Source organism: Phaseolus vulgaris, chromosome 5 (assembly GCF_000499845.2).
Source record: "Phaseolus vulgaris cultivar G19833 chromosome 5, P. vulgaris v2.0, whole genome shotgun sequence".
Classification (NCBI taxonomy): domain Eukaryota; kingdom Viridiplantae; phylum Streptophyta; class Magnoliopsida; order Fabales; family Fabaceae; genus Phaseolus; species Phaseolus vulgaris.
The window spans coordinates 36,217,592-36,236,714 of NC_023755.2; the positions used below are offsets into that span (position 1 = coordinate 36,217,592).

The window sequence follows — 19,123 nt, forward strand, 5'->3', positions numbered from 1 at the left end:
GAGAAGGAAAAGGCAACGGTCCACGGGTTTGCAAAAGAATTATTATTCTTTTATTCAATTATTGATGTAAAGGATTTAACTAATTTGTTTTAGAGCGATAAAATAAAAAGAATTAGAAACTGCTTTCAAAGCATTGGTGAATGAAATTGAAATGTTTTTAAATTTAATTTACAATGACAACGCAACCACATAGCAATGACCCACCCACTCACTCACCCACCCACCCACCAACCACCGAATAATACGGGCGCCCGATTCGTAACGCCCACGTCATGGGTCAATCATCTGGCCCGAATTCCGCATCGGCAACCAACAACTTGATAAACACGAAATTACCATAACACCCTTCTTCGTTCGTTTCCGGTTCAGATCTTCTCGAGCTTCTCGCCCTTCACCACCGGATTCGCCTTCGCGATCTGGTCCCTCCCCATCCCCTTGAAGTCGAACTCGCACGCGTGCTGCTCCGGGTAACGGTGCGTCCCGCACAGCATCATCCCGCACCGGCACTTGAACCCAGTCAACCCCACGCGCCGCCTGCACGTCATACACCGGTTCTGCTGCGGCGCCTTCGCCTCGTCTGCCGCGCGTGGCGCTTCCTCAACCACCGCGGAATCCAGATCCGCCGTCTTCGAAGAGGACGGCTGAGAAACCAGCGCCGGAGGCGCCGGAAGAACGAGAGACTGATTCAGAACCATCTTCGCGTTGGAAGATTGCTGCTCCTTGAGCTGCAAATCGCGGTAACACTTCGAGCACAGATTCTGCGTGGCAGGGCTGCCAAAGAAACCGCAATTGTTGACGCACAAGCGTGGGGCCTGGCATCGGTGTTCTTCCGCCATTTTCCTAGCAACCTGAAACGCGATGAGAAGCGATCCGTGAGAAACCGGAGATTTTGAAATCGAAACCCTAAAAGAAACGCAGAAAGGGAAAAAAAAGAAAGCGATTGGAAAATTGATAGATTATTACCGTTAAGGAGAGAGATTAGTAGGTTAACGAATCTGCGGAGAATTGGAAAATGGAGGAAGAAATAAAAGGAGGAAAAGGAGAGGTTGGTGGTTATAAGAGAAAGAAAGGAAGGAATCTAGAATTTGAAGGAAAGTCCCAAAGAAAAGAAGCTCCACACGCACACGACACACCAACGATCTGAAGAAAAATCCAGATACGCTTCTTCTTCTTCCGCTTCTTCTCTCTATTTTTTTTTTTGTTTTTCTTGTTTTTCTCGGTTTGGGCCTTGAAACTAGTTTCCGTTTGTTACCAAACAGAGCGCAAAGAAACGCGTGCCTCTATTGTTAGGCGTTAGTGAAACGGTCTTTTTAAGGAGTCTCCTTCTCTTCTCTCTCTCTCTCTCTCTCTAGGTTAGCCGTATGGGGTCATGATTCGGTATCTTCTCGAAGCCGTCTACGCCACGCTACTACTTTCCATTATTGTTATTAATTCTCATAATGATGCCATTTACCTTTTTTTTATCAAACCTTTCTTTCATTAAAAAAATAAAAAATCTCAGAAGGATTTAGAGTATTTTACCAAATTGCCCCTTCACAAATTAAGCAAGAGGGCAACTTGGAGGGTGAAACATACGGCGCCGCGGATAAGCATACGCGTTCTGAGCCGTTGATTCGTTTATTTTTTTTAGCAAAAAAAAAAAGAAAAGAAAACGGTTTGACATTAGATGCATCGTATAGCGTATGATGGGAGTGGTGTGGAATTGACAAGTCGAATGTTGTTTGCCTCGGAAAATGGTTATTTACATATCATTGATATCGTCAACTCGCTGATGTGACCTTCTATTTAATTATAATTAACCCTATTTTTCATAAATAATTATCTTTTTCTGCTATTTAACCCTCTTTTTTATGATTAATTAATCCCACTTTTAATGGTGTCGATTCAATATTTAATTAGATATCTCAAGTATACTAATAATTACGTGATTTTAATCTTTTGTCTGGTACAATTTCATAAGTTTATATTATATTAGTTTACATGTATCTAAAATGGTAGGTTTGTATATGAAGAATCTAATTCACACACCATTAGAATTTTGGATACGTATGTATAAAATTTAATTATACGATTTTAATGTATGAAAGATACAATTTTAACTAAATATACTCTTAAAAAAGTGAAATTAAAAAAAAATAACGGAAATAAGGAATAGTTGTAAGAAATTTCAAAATATATATATATATATATAATTATCAATCCCGTCATAATCAATTATACCTTAAAGCCATAATAAATTATACAACAAGTCAATCGTTTATGATCCAATTTAATTATTGTCCATCCAAATAATACTTTATTCCTCATTTAAATGAATAAGTTATATTAAAAGTTAATAATCAAAGTACATGTGTTTGTTAATTTGCTAACTAGAATACTTTTAACAAGTAAATATCAAAGTGAGAATTTTTTATTTTAATTCATTATCGGGCATGAATTTTGTTACATTTACTAAAAAATTGTAAAAACACTTTATTATTTTTAATTGTATTAATTATTTAATGTCTCCAATTAAATGTGAAATTTTTTAATATATACAAATCTATCACTTAATTCTTACGTGTAATTAAAGAAAATTTTGTAATGGATAACTTTGTATATCCATTACAAAATTTTCTTTCAATATAACTTTGTACCTATGGCTCGAAAACTGAAATATTTAATTCTAAAATGTAATAAATCTCTTAAATATATTTTCCTAATTCTTTTGATTACTATCATATTCTTTAAATCAAATTTATACATACTCTTAATAAATAAAAAATTAACAATATTTATGTCATTTTTCATATAACACAATTTTTAAACATATTTTTATTAGTTACATCAATCATATCTATTTCAAATTTTCACATCACTTTCTATTTAAATCAACTAATTTTTCTATATTCAAACAATTTTACTTTTTCATTTTTTTTTCTCTCTCTTTTATTTTTATTCTTTAATCAATTTTTTTTTTCAATAACCGGTTTTCGGTGGTTGCTGGTCATTTGTACCATGGTTTGAAATTATTTTGTTTTTGGTTAATATTGATGTGACCAAAACAATGACTAAGCGGTGTTTTAAATAATGCATTTTATTCTTTTTTTAATATGAAATACTATAAATATATTAAATCCACTAAAAATAATCATATTTTCGTCATATATCTGAAAATATGAACTGCCTTTTGCAACTTACATCATAGAAAGAATATACAAAAGGCCTTAAAATAAAAGACTTAAATTTATTTTGTCCTTATAATTTTTTCACTGTGTAATTTTAATCTCGTAAAAAATATTTAAAATTAGTTTTTTTAAAAATTTTAAAATTAACAATTTTAATCATCATTATTCTTTCTTCTGTTTTTAGCTTGTGTTTGAATTTATGAGTGAAAATTAAATGAAGGAGTGGAAAAGGAAAGAAGGATAAAATGCATAAGGGGTGAAAATATTATTTGGATTAAGATAAAGAAATAAAAATTGAAGAAAATATGAAAGAAAAATTTTATGAATACTTTAAATAAATTTAAAAACAAATTATAAAATTATATGTTTATGAAATGATCAGACTATTTTTATTATCATAAATTAATTTCTCCTTTTTCTGATAATTTTTATTTGGTTTTCTTCATTTATTTGTTAAATTAACCAAATAAATTAAAGTCATGCGAAATAAAATGAGAAACAATACATTTATATAAAGATGTAATGCCTAACTCACTTAATATTTAATGTTTTACAATCTTTTCAAATATTTTTACTTTTTATTTTCACTTCAAGTATTTTGGCAAGAGCAATGGTTGTGTGCTTCATGAAATTATCATATTATTATAAATGTATCTTTTAAGTATACGATTAAGTTTGATAAGTATATAATCCACTTATTAGCTATTTAATTGAATGACTTTTGTTGACAAAATCGATCATTCTACACTTAATATCTAATTGAGTTATTATTAGACATATAATTAATTAATCCGTATATAAGCCGATTTTAATGATATTAGAAGTTAATTTATATCTGAATTGTTTGAATGTACACGTGTTTAATGGTGTTATCTAAATGAATATTATACTCTTAGTACTTTTTTCGATAAATATAAAAAGTTTGAATAAAATTATTTAAATATCAATTAATCTTTCATATAATAAATATATGAAAGTTAACTTTTAGAAAATAATTATAAAAATTAATAAAATATGTCTTGTAAGCACCATAAAAAGGCGATATTAATCTTGGTATATATTACAAGGTAGTTTATATATACGATTACAACTATTTTTATTAATATTAGCGAGAATAATATTTTTAATATTATTATAAATTATGTGTATTCATATTTTTTAAATATATTATTATAAATTTATATCGTAATAGTTTAATTCATTATAAACTCATGCATATTCATATTATGTGTATCTGATGCATGATAGGAAAAATATTTAGAAGCATAAAAAATGTGCCTTTAATGTATTAATATTGAAATAAAGTATTTACAACAATAATTAAAAAAAAAAAAACTCAATGCAAAAGAGGAACAAGAATGAAAGTGTGTACTTAATAAATGAAAAGAAAAGAGTGAGAATGTGAGTTTGTCTCACAAAAAGAAATGAAAGGAGAAAAGAAAGTGGAGGTTGAGCTAAATTATTTAAAAAATGTTGTAAGTTAAATTTTCAATGTAAAGGGAATTTATTAAATTGATAATTATTATTTTTTCAACAAATTATGAAAAAGGTGCCTTTCTACCACAACTTGGGATGTAACTCTTATTTTTTGTTTTTCTAATTCATCAATTAAAGTGATATGAGTTTTTAATTTTGTCGTCTTGGTCCAATGATCTGAATCATATACAATAAGAATTAATATTAAGTATAATCTAAATAAAATTATATAATAGAATATTAATAAAAAAAAATTTCTTAAAAGAAATTTAATGAGTAGTACAATAAAGAATAAATTTAAGTAGTTTTAAAAATTTAAAATTATCTTTAAACAATTTTAATTTTATAAATTGGAAAATTATAAATCTATAAAATCCTTAAATGATTAATATTTTTTTAACTTTATTTTGATTATATGATTCTAATTTTTAAAACACATATCTCAACTAAAGCGTTGAAGAAATAAAAAATTTAATAATATATAAAATTTCATCTTATTTATAAAGATGAATTATATTTAAAGTTCAGTTTTACTATGATATGATAGTAGTAGTGATTACTTGCGACGCTATCAAGTTGGAAAGTTTTAAATATCTCACATCTAATATAAATAATAATTTATAATATAAGTGAATGATTTAATTTAATGAAATTGAATTAAACTTAAAATTTATTTTTTAATAATTAATAAATAAAAAATAAGAAATTAACAATTTAGGTGGAGAAATGTATCTCTAACTTCTACAAATTTCCTGCCCTAAATCTAAGTCATGACATGACACATGTATTTTTCTTATACATTTTCTTCAATGAAATTATTGCAGTTTTGAAAGGAATAAATAAAAGAACTTGTCTTCTCTTTTAACAATTATAAAAGTGTCATCCACAAAATTATTGAGGATACCTTTTTACTTTACATTACAACGTCACTTATGTGTCACGATTATATTAGCAAGCTTATGCAACCACAAAAATAAATAAATAAAAACTAACCAAATTATTTTCTATTTGAGTCCAAGATAGGGAATAAGAACAATTACTGATAGTTAAAGTTATAAAAGTAGATTAAAATGATTAATGTATAATAATTCTAATAATATTCATACATGATATGTTATTAACTTAAAAAAAAATGGAAATTGATATAATAAATAACAGTATTTTTATATTATTATCTGTATGATTTCATCTTCTTTTTTTTTACCTGTCTTCCCTTCCTTTATTACATGTCAAATGAGAAAAAACTTTTGAATAAAAGTGTTTTTTTTTATCTCTTTTATCTTGTCCATGTTTATTACTTTGTAAACTAAAACTAAAACTGGAAATTAATATGAACTGTGAATGTAATTGTCTTATTCTTAATGGATTAAATATATTAAAAATAATTACTCTAAAATTAATTATTATGTATAACAGTTATGGGATAAAGGGATAATATAATTTTCTTACGATATAGCAAATACATTATTTTAATATAATAATTTTATAGACCAATTTAATGTATTGATTTAATTTTGAAATTCAGTAATATTAAATTTGAAATACTCCAGTGACAACAAACTAAAGGAATTACATTAAAGCATGTAAATAGGGATTAAACCTAAGTACAGTTATAAAACTTATATTACATTAGTGGTTTTGACTTGAGTTAATAAAAATGAAAATTTAGGATTAATATTTTTTAAGAATTTAATTAAAATGTGTTATTATGTTTATAAACATTGGGATTCGATATTTTATATTAAAATGTATTAATTATAAGAAATGACAAGTTTTTCAATTTATAATAATATTAATAATTTAAATATCATATTTACAACATTTTAATTAATGAATAATTATGTTTTAATAACACAAGAATTTTTGTTTTGGCTTAAAAATATTTTGATCTCTCTTACGCTGTGTTTGTTTCGGAACTTTTATTGTTACCAATTTAAGCTGATTTAAGAGCGTGGAAAGACGCAATATTTGTAAAATAGTTTTCATTTATGTAGACAAAGATCATTAAAGAAAATCACGTAAGCATGATCAATTTTCGTTTTTGTCCTTGATAAAAAGATAAAGTGCAAGTCAATATTTTCATAATTTATCAATGAATTATTTTTTAACTTTTAAAATATAATAATTTTTTAAAGATAAATTTATATAATAATAATATAAATGTATTTATACAGTAATAGTAAAATAAAATAAATTAGTAATATAAATATAAAAACTATGAAATAATAGTAATGTATTTAAAATTTAAAATAGGAATAATATATAAAAAATAATAAAATCATAAATAATACTAGTAACTAAAATAATTTTTTAAAATAAAACAAATAATAATAATAAATTATAAACAAGAATAATTAAAATAAATTACATATTTAATAATAATTAAATTAAATTTATTAAATAATAATATTAACAATAATAAAAATTAATTTTAATTTTGATTTGATTTTAGGAAAATATTTTTTATATGTATTTGTAAAATTTAAATTAATTAAAATTTACATAAAAATATCTCATACTTTATTATTTAAATATTTTTTTAAAGAAAGAATAAATTTGTAAATTTATATTTTATACATTTAAAAAAAATAAAAAAAACCCTTACAATCATTTCATCACTGACAAATTCTAATAAACTTTCCTGACAAATCTACTCTATCATACCTTAATCCAAACAATTTCACTTTCTTTACATTTTTCTCTCAAATTATTCCAAATCTCCTTCCTCCTCAATCCAAACACACCCTTACCATTAGTAACCGTATTTCGGAGTACCTATAATTATTTTTTAAGCGATTATAATATAAAGTTTTAATTAAATAATGAATGAAAAATGTTTTTAGTTAAATAAAAAAGTTTTTTTTTTTAAATTATAAAGAAGAAAATGCATTAAAAAATCACATTAAAACGCAACGCATCAGGTAGTCTTGTCTTAGCCACCCCTACCCAATGAAAATTCACACAAAATAAGCGAAACGCTTATTTTTGGGTGAAAATTTACGAAACTAAAGATTGAGTTTTTCTCTACTCTTTTTTCCCCTTCTGTCCTCAAATTTCCGATCAGTTCCGATTCTCACAGCTAGGGTTTGGAAATCCACCACCACGCTTTCTCCCTATAACGTGCGATCGCGATGCAGCTCTAGGGTTCTTCCTTTCTCCGCACTCGCTAATCTGAAGTTTCGATTATCGTACATGCCATCGGTGGTGACCGGAAGAAGATGTATAGCAATTTCAAGGAGCAGGCGATAGAGTACGTCAAGCAGGCCGTGCAGGAAGACAATGCCGGAAACTACGCGAAAGCGTTCCCTCTCTACATGAACGCCTTGGAGTACTTCAAGACGCATCTCAAGTACGAAAAGAACCCTAAGATCAAGGAAGCCATCACGCAGAAATTCACCGAGTATCTGCGCCGGGCCGAAGAGATTCGGGCCGTCCTCGACGACGGCGGCCCAGGACCGGCTTCTAACGGGGACGCTGCCGTCGCTGCCAGGCCCAAGACCAAGCCCAAAGATGGTGAAGGCGGCGGCGACGGGGAGGACCCCGAGCAAGCCAAGCTCAGGGCGGGGCTCAACTCGGCCATCGTGAGGGAGAAGCCTAACGTGAAGTGGAACGACGTCGCAGGGTTGGAGAGCGCCAAGCAGGCCTTGCAGGAGGCTGTGATTTTGCCTGTGAAGTTCCCTCAGTTCTTTACTGGTGGGTTCACTCGGTTGTACGAATCCTGAGTTAGAATGAGTTGCTTTTTGTCTTGAGAAGTGTAAAGAGACTTTCTCGTGTAGAATTTAGTTGAATGTTTGGTGTGTTTCCTGTGGTTTTTTTTTGCAGGGAAAAGACGACCCTGGAGAGCCTTTTTGTTGTATGGACCTCCTGGAACGGGAAAATCTTATTTAGCCAAGGCAGTTGCAACTGAAGCTGAGTCCACTTTTTTCAGGTGAACCTGTTGATTTTATGGTTTAAGTGAAGGATGGACTTTATAGAACTGAATAACCTTTAGGTCTGGTTTACCAGATTACATGGAAAACCATTGGAATGAATTCTTATTCGGAAGTTAAAATATGCATGTGTCTCAATTTCCGCATTGCATACCCTTTTATAAGCATTAAGACTTGAATTCAAGATAGTTAAATTCGGGCATCATAAGCCATATTTTCCATGTCATGCTTCAAATTCATAAGTCATAACCCGTAAAGTAGTATACAACTTAATAATTCTAAAACACAAGTAAACAAACACATTATACGGCACAAAACACTTAAATACCAAAAAGCAAATAGTGATATTCTAATCCAAGACTGTATAATCTATCAAATGTGCTTGCTTTATAATCGTAAGGATCTACTGTTTGATCCTCATCTTCAACTTCATCCACTTCGCCAACCTAATTCTCCATGTCGGATCACCAACTATATCTGCTCCAACTTGGTCTTAAGCCAAGTTGTCATTTCCATTTCATCTTGATTTGAAGCATTGAAATACATGGTGCTGTGGTCTAACGTTCAATTTCATCATCATTTTCTGCTCATCATTAGACCAAGCATTAGGACGTTCCAACTCTGTGGACTTCTTCTAGCTTACTTCTTTTTACTAAATTTAAATCAGCCATGATAAAAACATCAATTGTTGTCTTTTGCTTTAAGTGGGTTTGTCTACCAAACTCTGCTAGGTAAGTCTAATTCTTAGAAAGTAGACTTAAGCCTATCTTAGCCTCATAAAATTGGTTTGTAAGATTTTGCATCCATTTATATACTCTAATTTGACTATATTTTTAGTTGATGTGAGATCTTCAACACATCTTCTGACATCAAGGATTGAAGATTTTAAGCGTGGAACTAGTTTTTTATAAGTGGTTCCATAAAGCATGATAATGGATGACACAATAGTCCCAACAAACTTCGCTTGGATAAACTCTAATACTATCTTAGAAAGAGAACTTTAAGTCTAATTCAATCTCATAAAATTGGTCTGGGATGTTTGCACCTACTTATTATTATAATTTGACCATATTTCTAACACTAATAAATACATCACAATTCATATTCCACATTTAAAAATATTACCATTTGTATTACGTTCTTGCCCCGAGGAGCTGCGTGTCATGCTTAATACGTGATTGGTAAATCTTTTGATCTCTAGGGGGCCATCAAACATTGAAGGCTTTGTTCTCTGTTTTAAATACGTGATACACATCAATGTACTTCAAAAACACTATTCCTTTGGGAGCTGTTAACCAGAAATTTAAAACTGGCCTTCTCATCTTGTATGTCCGTCCATCAATGATTATTGTGCAACCACTTTCCAAACAGCTTTATGTTCATGTCAGTTAACCAAAATGTTAAGATTTGCCCTTCTCTTACCAGTTCACAAATCAGTCATTATTTCGGAACCACTTGCTTTCCAACAATTTTATGTTCTTCAGTGGCCTCCACTGTAAACATCATTTATTGTTTCAAATACTCTACTCCTCTAGTGTTATGACAGTGGTTTGAAACCTTTGCTTTGGTGCACAATGAATTAACATAATAGAGAATTCTTCATTTCTAGCCACATTGCACTGTGGCACTTTTGTAGGAAAACCTTGCAATGCTTGACATACATTCGATCGTGTACCCTTCTTAAACCTGGTGTTGATTGTGTTTTCAGAGCCAAATGCCTTTTCTCATGAAAAGGTTTATGATTTCAACATTCTCAACGCCATCCACTTCATTGTTTTTTTTTTCTCTTTTCAGCTCTGACAGACTCCTTTACCACCCTTGATGCTTTTTGAAACCAGTCACAACCCCCAATGACTCCTTTTTCACATATTTTGGAGCAACTTTGCAGGGTTCAACATTCTGAATTGTTTGAGCAAAGTGATGGTTAAACCTATCTATTACTGTAGTATATACTTTCCGACAGAATATGCATTGAAGCTTTGTAGTGCCTGCATACTTCCAAGTTACATCCCACATCAGACCTGCCTTCATGAGCAATTCCAGTGAACAAATTTGCAAGACTAAAGCTAGTAGTGGAGCATCCTGCACCAGTATTACCACTAGCACTTTAGCTTTTTTCCAGCAGCAAAAGCCAAAAAAAGTGAAAAAAAACCAAACCAGTACAGCAAATCGACGAAGAAGAACAGCAATGGCTAAGATGGAGGAAAAACGAAAAACGGTTTAGACGAGGACAAAGAACGTCTGGATCAGATAGCAGAATAGTGAAAAAGAACAGCAATTAGTTTCCTAGGGTTCACACACACATACAGGGAGAAGAAAACACCTAGAAAGTCACGGTAGTCTAAATTAGTGGGTCAGAAAAAATGAACCAGGTCAAAACTTTTTATCAAGTCAGTCATGCTTCATCATAAAATGGGTAAAATCCTTCAATTTTTGAGATTTAAATAACAATTTTACCTCCTTTACAATTTCATGTGCGAATATTGAATCAAACAGAGGCATTAAAATAATCCAAATTTAGTTGCCATGCTTGAATTCTTGGTTAAGCAATCTTTTAGGATGCTCTGGTTCTACAATAAATACAGTTGCATTTGTAATAATTAAAATGAAAAATAACCATAAAATCATAAAAACTGCAATATTCCTATATAGTCTTGTTTATTTTCCTCTTTCATTTTTGAATCTTATGTTTGCATAAGTTAATTAAAGGAAGTAAAATAAAAATTATTTACCATTTGATTTAACAATTAACTATTAAATTTCCAGAATCATGATAAATGGTGCAATGCTTTTTCCCATTTTTGTAGCCTTTAGAAGATGACACGAGGATGATTGCAATTTTTCTAATTCATCTTTCCATTTTCTCTATACTTTTTCTCGACAATAGTTCTATTCAGAATTTGAGATATGTTTGATATAATATCTATTAAAAAATGGCCTTTTGAATTGTTGTGAATGTAGGTCCATATGTGGACATGTTCTTCTTGCAAGCTTTTTTAACTTTTGAATTCTTCATCAGTGTTTCTTCATCAGACCTTGTTTCAAAGTGGATGGGTGAAAGTGAAAAGCTGGTTTCAAATCTTTTCGAAATGGCTCGAGAAAGTGCCCCTTCTATCATATTCATTGATGAAATAGATTCCCTATGTGGTCAGCGTGGGGAAGGCAATGAGAGCGAAGCCTCAAGACGAATTAAAACAGAGCTTCTGGTTCAGATGCAGGTATTAGTTTTAATAGTTTGTTGGTTTACTTATGAATTGCAATATTGCATATGCACAACAAGCTGACAAGTTGCCTAAGTCCCAGTTGTATAGCCATATATGTGGAACTGTTACTAATTTAGTTTCAAATCATGATGAATAAACGTAAGTGATTTGTTAAATTCTTTGATAAACCAATTTTTTGGTTTAATATAGACAAGCTAAACCAGTAATCTGTTTAAAACAATTCAGCTAAATTTTTCTTGTTTTTGCATGTGAGTAGGCTATATTAGTTGAATAGAAAGATTGAGCTAGTTCATATTGGCCCTGGCTACTTATTGGTTTTTGGGTCTTCAATCATGTTTGAGTATATAACTGTAACACTTGGAACTAGCTCTAATTGTATGTTTTCATTAAACCTATAATCAGCATGTTGTTTTCTCTGGTGTTTTTCTAATAATTACATTCACCTTAGATTTAAAGTTGTCCTCTGCAGTGTACTCAGCATGTCCTGTTCTTGTTTGATGAAATGTTTGCACTTCACAATAAAGTTGCATATTTTCAATTGTTCTCTATCTTATATCTACGTCTCATTAAAGAAATGCTAGGTTCAGTTCTGTTTTACACTGCTTCATTTTAAGTTGAACTCAGCAGTTACTACTTTGTTATCTGTATTTTATTCTCATTTTAATTCACTTTTTTGCTGTTAACATCAGTCATGTTTCCAACATTTTTGGTATTTGTTCTCTCTCTCCTTTTAGTTCTCTTTTATTTAATATAGTTTATCCACTTACATTGTAGGGTGTAGGACACAATGATCAGAAAGTTCTTGTTCTTGCAGCAACAAATACACCCTATGCCTTGGACCAGGTCAGACAGAAATGATATTTGTTTATACAATCCCATATAGAATTAATGCTATGCTGTTTTTACTGGTCCACTTGTAATTGCAGGCAATAAGGCGACGATTTGATAAGCGCATTTATATTCCACTACCAGATTTGAAGGCTCGTCAACACATGTTCAAGGCAAGTACAGTGTACTTTGATTGTTGAATGGCGGATTTTGTTGTGCTATGTAAATATATGGGTTTAACATGCTATTTTTTCGGGCTTAATAAATTGAGCAGGTGCATCTAGGAGATACTCCTCATAACTTGACTGAAAGTGATTTTGAATACTTGGCGAGCAGGACAGATGGGTTTTCTGGTTCAGATATCTCTGTCTGTGTAAGTTTGGCTTTTATGTGAAATCATGGTTTCATTATCTTATACTTGATGAATCTCAAGTAAAAAGTTTTTGAACTTCCTCTTCAGGTAAAAGATGTGTTATTTGAACCTGTTCGCAAAACCCAAGATGCGATGTTCTTCTTTAAAAATTCCGAGGGTATGTGGATCCCGTGTGGACCAAAGCAACAGGGTGCTGTACAAACCTCAATGCAGGATCTTGCTACAAAAGGACTTGCTTCTAAGGTATTTAATGTGTATATGTATAGTCTTTTATGGTAGTAGGACTGTTCCTAGTGTCTTCATTTTCTTGATGATAATTGGAGTAGAATTTGAGTTGTCTTTGGACGAGCTTGTTATATATCTAATTGAAGCTGGGAAATGCTTATTACTTTGAAACTTATTGCAGATCCTTCCACCTCCTATCACGAGGACAGATTTTGAGAAGGTACTCGCGAGACAAAGGCCTACAGTAAGCAAATCTGACCTTGATGTTCACGAGAGATTCACGAAGGAGTTTGGAGAGGAAGGTTAATACTGATGGAATTTCACTCTGAAGGGTCCACACTGGTTTATATTGCTATAATCTGTAATTTATTTAGCTGTTGGATCAAATGAAATGCATCTTTTTCATTTAGTTCTGGGGGATGCAAAGGCCCCTTTTGTATTTTGTACCGAGGTGGATTTATATGAAGGTCGATACTCATTTTACTTCTAAATTGTGTATAACAGAATTTGAAATGATTTGAAAAAATAACTTGTGTGATTCTGGGTTCTTATGTTTGTCTGCTTTGGATTTAGGATAGCCGTAGATTTTAGTGTTTTTTAGTTTCGAGACGGATCAGAAACTCAGCAAATATTTTTGCACTAAATTACTGCTGATGGGACATACGAGACTCTTAATTAAAGATGCCATGTCGATCAGGCCATTCGACTAAACATAAACTGTCTTGACTAATTTTAATGATAGATGGTTTTTTATTCAATGGCTTGGTTACTCCTGATTCAGGCCATTCTCTGTATACTATTTTGATTACATTGTAAGTTCACATCACAGCTATTGCTTGATCTTTTTTCACTGGACCTTATCAGGATTTCTGAATGACTAAATCAATCAGCAAGAGTTATTAATTTTATATTATTGTCATGCTCGTTGGAATTATGAGTCGAGGGGGCATGGGCAGTGCTAGGGCTTCTGTCTCTTTGATGTTTTTGTTTTACAAAATTCGCCCTTTCGGGTTATATTATGTGTTGATAGAGATTAAACAAGATCGCTTCAAACTGATAAATGGTTAGAAAGATTGAAGTGATAGAGATTAAGTTATAAACACATGCATTTACAACATTCGTTAACAAAGAATGATATGATTTATTGTTTAGCATTTATTATTTATAATCGTTAGATGACTTGTAGCATTTTGTTTATATTTGTCATATTAATTTAATACTGAACTATAAACACTTAGAAATAAATCTTGAAGAAGTTTTTAGCGATTATAAAATTTGAAGCATCTTTAAAAGTTAAATTCTATTATTAGTTCAGGAAGGAAAATGCACGCCTGCCCTCCTAAAATTTAGGATATCAAAGCAATCGTATTTTAAATTTTAATTTCTGTGACAATCAGAAATAGTTTTTCCCAGTTTTATTTTCCAAACAAAATTGGTAATACAGATTTTGTGTGTGTGTCACTCTTCCAATTACTTAGCATGGAATAAATAATTTCTCCATAATATATATTTTTTTCTTTTCATATTCTTAATAACTTTTCCCCCTTAATAAAACAGTTAGCATATTTTTATTACATTTTTATTTTTTTGTCACAACAAATGTATATATAAATTAATTAAATATATAATTAATATTATTTTTAATTTAAAATAAAAGTTAAATAGTAAAATATTCAAAATTGTTAGAATTAAAAAGGTTAACCAGTAACTGCCGATTAAGGGTAATGGAATTATTGGCTGAAACTTTCTGTTGATCAATCCACTTTTCTTAGTTAAATAGTATCTATAATGGTCGATTCAACAGTGGAGAACCAATATCATCATACTCATTGCCATAATCTACCTCAAAAGTATCCACAAATAGCAACGTATGGATTTCAATTCCAATGACACTCTTTCCTTAAAGCTGCCATGATAAAATTTATGCCTTGGAGAGGCTTCATGGATTCTCTGGAAAACAAAGGTCTGATCCACTAAAGAATCTTCGAAACAAATAAAGCATTTTAGTCCAAACATCACCAGTAGTCCCCACATGAGCACAAACCATCTTTAAAGTGGTGAAATCGGTTTGAGTCTCTAACAACAATATATCTATGTTCAATGAGTGATACTAACTTAATAAAGCTGTGGCAATCTCCACAAACTCTAAGATTCTTCACAATCTGGAGGGGAATATCAGGAAGTGTAGCTATTAAGCCAAAGGCAATGGCAAGCCTTTCACTATGATGAGAAAGAATCGTTTCTTTTTGTTCTTCTTCAATATCATGAAACACATAATTTGTATCAGGCTGATAACCAGCATCCCTCAACCGAATATTTAACTCTGAAAGTTTTGAGTAAATATGGTCTGACAAAGGATGTGACAGATCACCGGCCAAGAATGAGTAAGTCTTGTTTTTCACCTCAATCCAACTGTACCCAGGTTCTTTTTTCACTTTTCTCTTATCCATTAGTTTTCTCACATTGACTTTCTCTTGCCAGTTTCCTGCCGCAGCATACATATTTGATAATAGAACATACGCAGCTGAGTCTTTTGGTTCGAGTGCAATAATTTTTTCAGCTGCGAGTTTCCCAAGCTCTATATTGTGGTGTACTCGAGAAGCTCCCAAAACAATGCGCCACACGGTTGCAGCTGGTGGAAATGGCATCCCATTTATGATATCCATGGCTTTTTCCATCATCCCTGCTCGGCTATATAGGTCAATCATGCAGGAGTAGTGCTCCATTGTTGGATTAACGTGATGATCATTGATCATTACATTGAAGTAGTTTTGACCCTTTTCCACTAAGCCAGCATGAGTGCAGGCAGAAATGACACCAATGAATGTTATAGCATCCACTTGCAATTTTTGTTTTTGCATCTCCTCAAATACCTCTAATGCTTTCTTCGCCTGGCCATGCTGGGCATATCCAGAGATCATTGAGTTCCAAGAAACCAAGTCCCTCTCCTTCTGCCTTTTGAAAACTTCACGTGCACTATCAATATTGCCTCTCTTTGCATACATGGTAACAAGAGAACTACTTACACACAGAGCATTATTCAATCTCAGTTTAATCGCATATGCATGGAATTGTTTTCCTTGCTCCACTGATGCTGTAGGAGCTGTACAAGCATTAATGATGCTACAAAAGGTAAATTCATTTGGTTTAATCCCCTCCCTTGTTAATTGGTGGAAGATTTTAGCAGCTTCTTCAGTTTCTCCTGCATGGGCATATCCTGCCAGCATTGCAGACCAAGCTATTAAGTCCTTGACTTCAATTAGTTCAAAAACTTTAACAGCATCATTAATTATTCCTATCTTAACATAAGCATCTAAAAGTGCAGTTCCCACCGAAGATGATTTCTCATAGTTAGTTTTGATGACTTCAGCATGTATTTCAGAAATGAAAGCAACATGTTGCACAGTAAGGATGGCAGAATAAGTGAAATGATTTGGTTTGACACCTTCACTCCTCATTTGAGAAAACAAATTCACAGCCTGATCAGTGCCCCCATTCTGCAAGTAACCACTGATCATCGCAGTCCATGAAACCACACTTTGAACCCCCTCCAACAAGGAGAATAAACTGAAGGCATCATCCATTTCCTTGCACTTAGTCAATGCTACCATGAGTGTTGTTAGGACGTTTTGGTGAGTGGAAAACCCACTCTTCAGAGTCTTACTGTGCAACACTCTTAACAACCCCAACTCTTTAAGGTTGGCACATGACTTAATAACAGATGCAAATGTGGCGCTTGTAGGCTTAGCCCCTGCAGATAGCATGTTGTTAAATATTTCAAAAGCTTCCAAATCTTGTCCATTTATCACATGTCCAGCAATCATACTATTCCAAGAAACTGAATCCTTGTTCTCCATGTTATAAAAAATAGCTCTAGCATCTCTTAACATCCCTGACTTTGAAAGCATACTAATTAGAGAGTTGCACACAAGTTTTTCTGCATCGAAACCAAGCTTTATAACCAAGGCATGAGTTTGCATTCCTACAGCAACCACGCTCAGCTTGGCCAAAGCTGGAATTATATTAGAAACAGTATAATAGTTAGGCCTGTATCCCTCAACTTGCATCTGACAAAACAATTCCCACACCTGATCATTGAACCCATTCAATGAATAACCTGTGAGCAAGGAATTCCAAGACACCACATTCCTGTCACCCATTTCATCAAAAACTCTCCTCCCATCTTTAACATTGCCAGTTTTCATGTACATATCAACAATACAGTTTCCTACGCTAACATGGTGCACAAATCCACACTTGACACACTGACAATGCACTTGTTCACCGACAGTCCCATCAGAGGAACCAGCACAATAATCTAAAACATAGCACATGCTTAACCTATCAGGGGATAAACCAGAACCGCAAAGGGAGACAAAGAGGTGGAGGGCTTTTTGAGATTGTTCATTGGGGAAGGAACGGAGAAACAACTGGTTATGTTGCTTGAGATCTCTAATGGGAGTTTGATCAAACAGCTGTTGTGCAATGGGAGGGTCAGTACCCGGTAAAAGGGTCTCTGAATTTATGGCAACAGTGTAGGATTGCAGAAGAAGGTTAGAGTGACAGTGAATTTGGTAACGTCTAAGTTTGAGAATTGGGTTGATTGAAGTGTTGGAGAGTGCCCTTAAAGTGGCATTCAGAGTCATGTTCTATTGGAAAATTATTACTCTAAAAGATGGTGGCTTTCCAGAAGGGTTTTGTTTGTTTCATATTTTCAAGCAGTGTTAGAAGTGGGATGATGACTAAGACACCATGACAATGGCTATGGTTTCTGTTGTTGTTGGGTTACAGTGACATTGTTGTTGTTGTTGGGTTACATTGACATGTGAACTGATACTAAGATAAGCCCACGTGTGATCATGTTCCCACGACTTTAAAATTTCAATTATTTTGTTTGATAATATTTAATCAAATATTTTTGAAGAGATAAATATGTTATATATTTAATTTGATAAATACAAAAAAATTAATTATTTAATATAATAAAATAAAAATGTATAAAATAATAAATAAAGTTCTAAAATAACATGTTTCCATAGTTTGAATTTAAAAATATTAAAAAGTAACATAACCAATATCCAAAATAAGAATACAAACTCATAAATATATATAAATTAATCAGACTAGGTCAATTCAGTAAACAGATAATCAATTGAATATAAAATGGCTTGAGTGTGTTCCTTATAAATTTTGTGCTTGTTATAATAAATAAATAAATAATGTTTATAAAAATATCAACAATAAAATAATTAAATAAAATAATAAATAAATTTATCAATATTAAAAACAAAAATAATTAAAATAATTAAATTTAATAATATTAATAAATAATAGTAATATAATTTTATACTATTTTCCTTTTGTTTCTCTCTCATAAAATATTTTCTACTTTCAATATATTCCAATCTCATCAAATGACTTTTATTCTATTAAGTTATTATCCTTATCTTATCTCTCCTTTTTGTTTATTCCCATCAAATGTACCCTTATACAAACTCTAAGTGGTCCTTTTTTTTTTCTTTAATTTATTCTCAACTTGGTTACTATAAAAAATACATTTTCTTAAAAAAACAAATAAAATAAGTGCTATAAGCCAATGTAAGTCACGGGCCTCATGGTATATTATGGTCAATTTATTATAAACCATATTTTAATTTATGTATAAACTAAAAGTCTTATTTTCATGTATTTTGAAACTGAATTTAATTTTATATTATTTTCTTTTAAATTTAATTCTGATTTATCTATAAATTAATTTCAATGTTTTTCTAGTAGATAAACTTATTTCAAAAAATTAAATATAATGTGTTTTAAAAATGATTTAAATTGTATTTTAGATTATTCAATCTAATCCACTCAATATTCATATTCTATTGTTATACTTTGTTAACACTTAAATTA

General features: G+C 31.4%; 3 protein-coding genes across 4 annotated transcripts; 1 reads left to right on the forward strand and 2 right to left on the reverse strand.

The window, feature by feature from the left end:
* Window positions 1-112: 112 nt before the first annotated feature.
* LOC137835639 (zinc finger A20 and AN1 domain-containing stress-associated protein 3) lies at window positions 113-1,145 on the reverse strand. Its single transcript, XM_068644235.1, has 2 exons — window positions 964-1,145; window positions 113-848 (listed from the first exon to the last, which is right to left on the reverse strand). The coding sequence occupies exon 2, from the start codon at window positions 834-836 to the stop codon at window positions 366-368; it is 471 nt and encodes a 156-aa protein (XP_068500336.1). The 5' UTR covers window positions 837-848; window positions 964-1,145; the 3' UTR covers window positions 113-365.
* A 6,402-nt stretch (window positions 1,146-7,547) lies between these two features.
* LOC137835640 (protein SUPPRESSOR OF K(+) TRANSPORT GROWTH DEFECT 1) lies at window positions 7,548-13,760 on the forward strand. Of its 2 annotated transcripts, XM_068644237.1 has the most exons (9): window positions 7,601-8,087; window positions 8,163-8,336; window positions 8,466-8,571; window positions 11,592-11,790; window positions 12,571-12,639; window positions 12,723-12,797; window positions 12,899-12,997; window positions 13,085-13,240; window positions 13,404-13,760. In XM_068644237.1, exons 1-9 carry the CDS (start codon window positions 7,862-7,864, stop codon window positions 13,527-13,529), a joined length of 1,230 nt encoding a protein of 409 aa, XP_068500338.1. In that variant the 5' UTR covers window positions 7,601-7,861; the 3' UTR covers window positions 13,530-13,760. The 2 variants fall into 2 exon arrangements, with proteins under 2 accessions (XP_068500337.1, XP_068500338.1); XM_068644236.1 differs by having other exon boundaries at window positions 7,548-8,336.
* Window positions 13,761-15,028: 1,268 nt separating this feature from the next.
* LOC137835641 (pentatricopeptide repeat-containing protein At2g27610) lies at window positions 15,029-18,031 on the reverse strand. The gene has a single exon (XM_068644238.1). It carries the CDS (start codon window positions 17,866-17,868, stop codon window positions 15,238-15,240), a length of 2,631 nt encoding a protein of 876 aa, XP_068500339.1. The 5' UTR covers window positions 17,869-18,031; the 3' UTR covers window positions 15,029-15,237.
* Window positions 18,032-19,123: the final 1,092 nt, after the last annotated feature.

Excerpts from the sequence above, each read along its gene's own strand:
- LOC137835641 (XM_068644238.1), bottom strand. The coding sequence starts at position 17,868 with ATGACTCTGAATGCCACTTTAAGGGCACTCTCCAACACTTCAATCAAC.
- LOC137835640 (XM_068644236.1), top strand. The coding sequence starts at position 7,862 with ATGTATAGCAATTTCAAGGAGCAGGCGATAGAGTACGTCAAGCAGGCC. Across the intron at positions 11,791-12,570 it reads AGCTTCTGGTTCAGATGCAG|GGTGTAGGACACAATGATCA; the intron begins GTATTAGTTTTA and ends CTTACATTGTAG. Across the intron at positions 12,640-12,722 it reads CACCCTATGCCTTGGACCAG|GCAATAAGGCGACGATTTGA; the intron begins GTCAGACAGAAA and ends TTGTAATTGCAG.
- LOC137835639 (XM_068644235.1), bottom strand. The coding sequence starts at position 836 with ATGGCGGAAGAACACCGATGCCAGGCCCCACGCTTGTGCGTCAACAAT.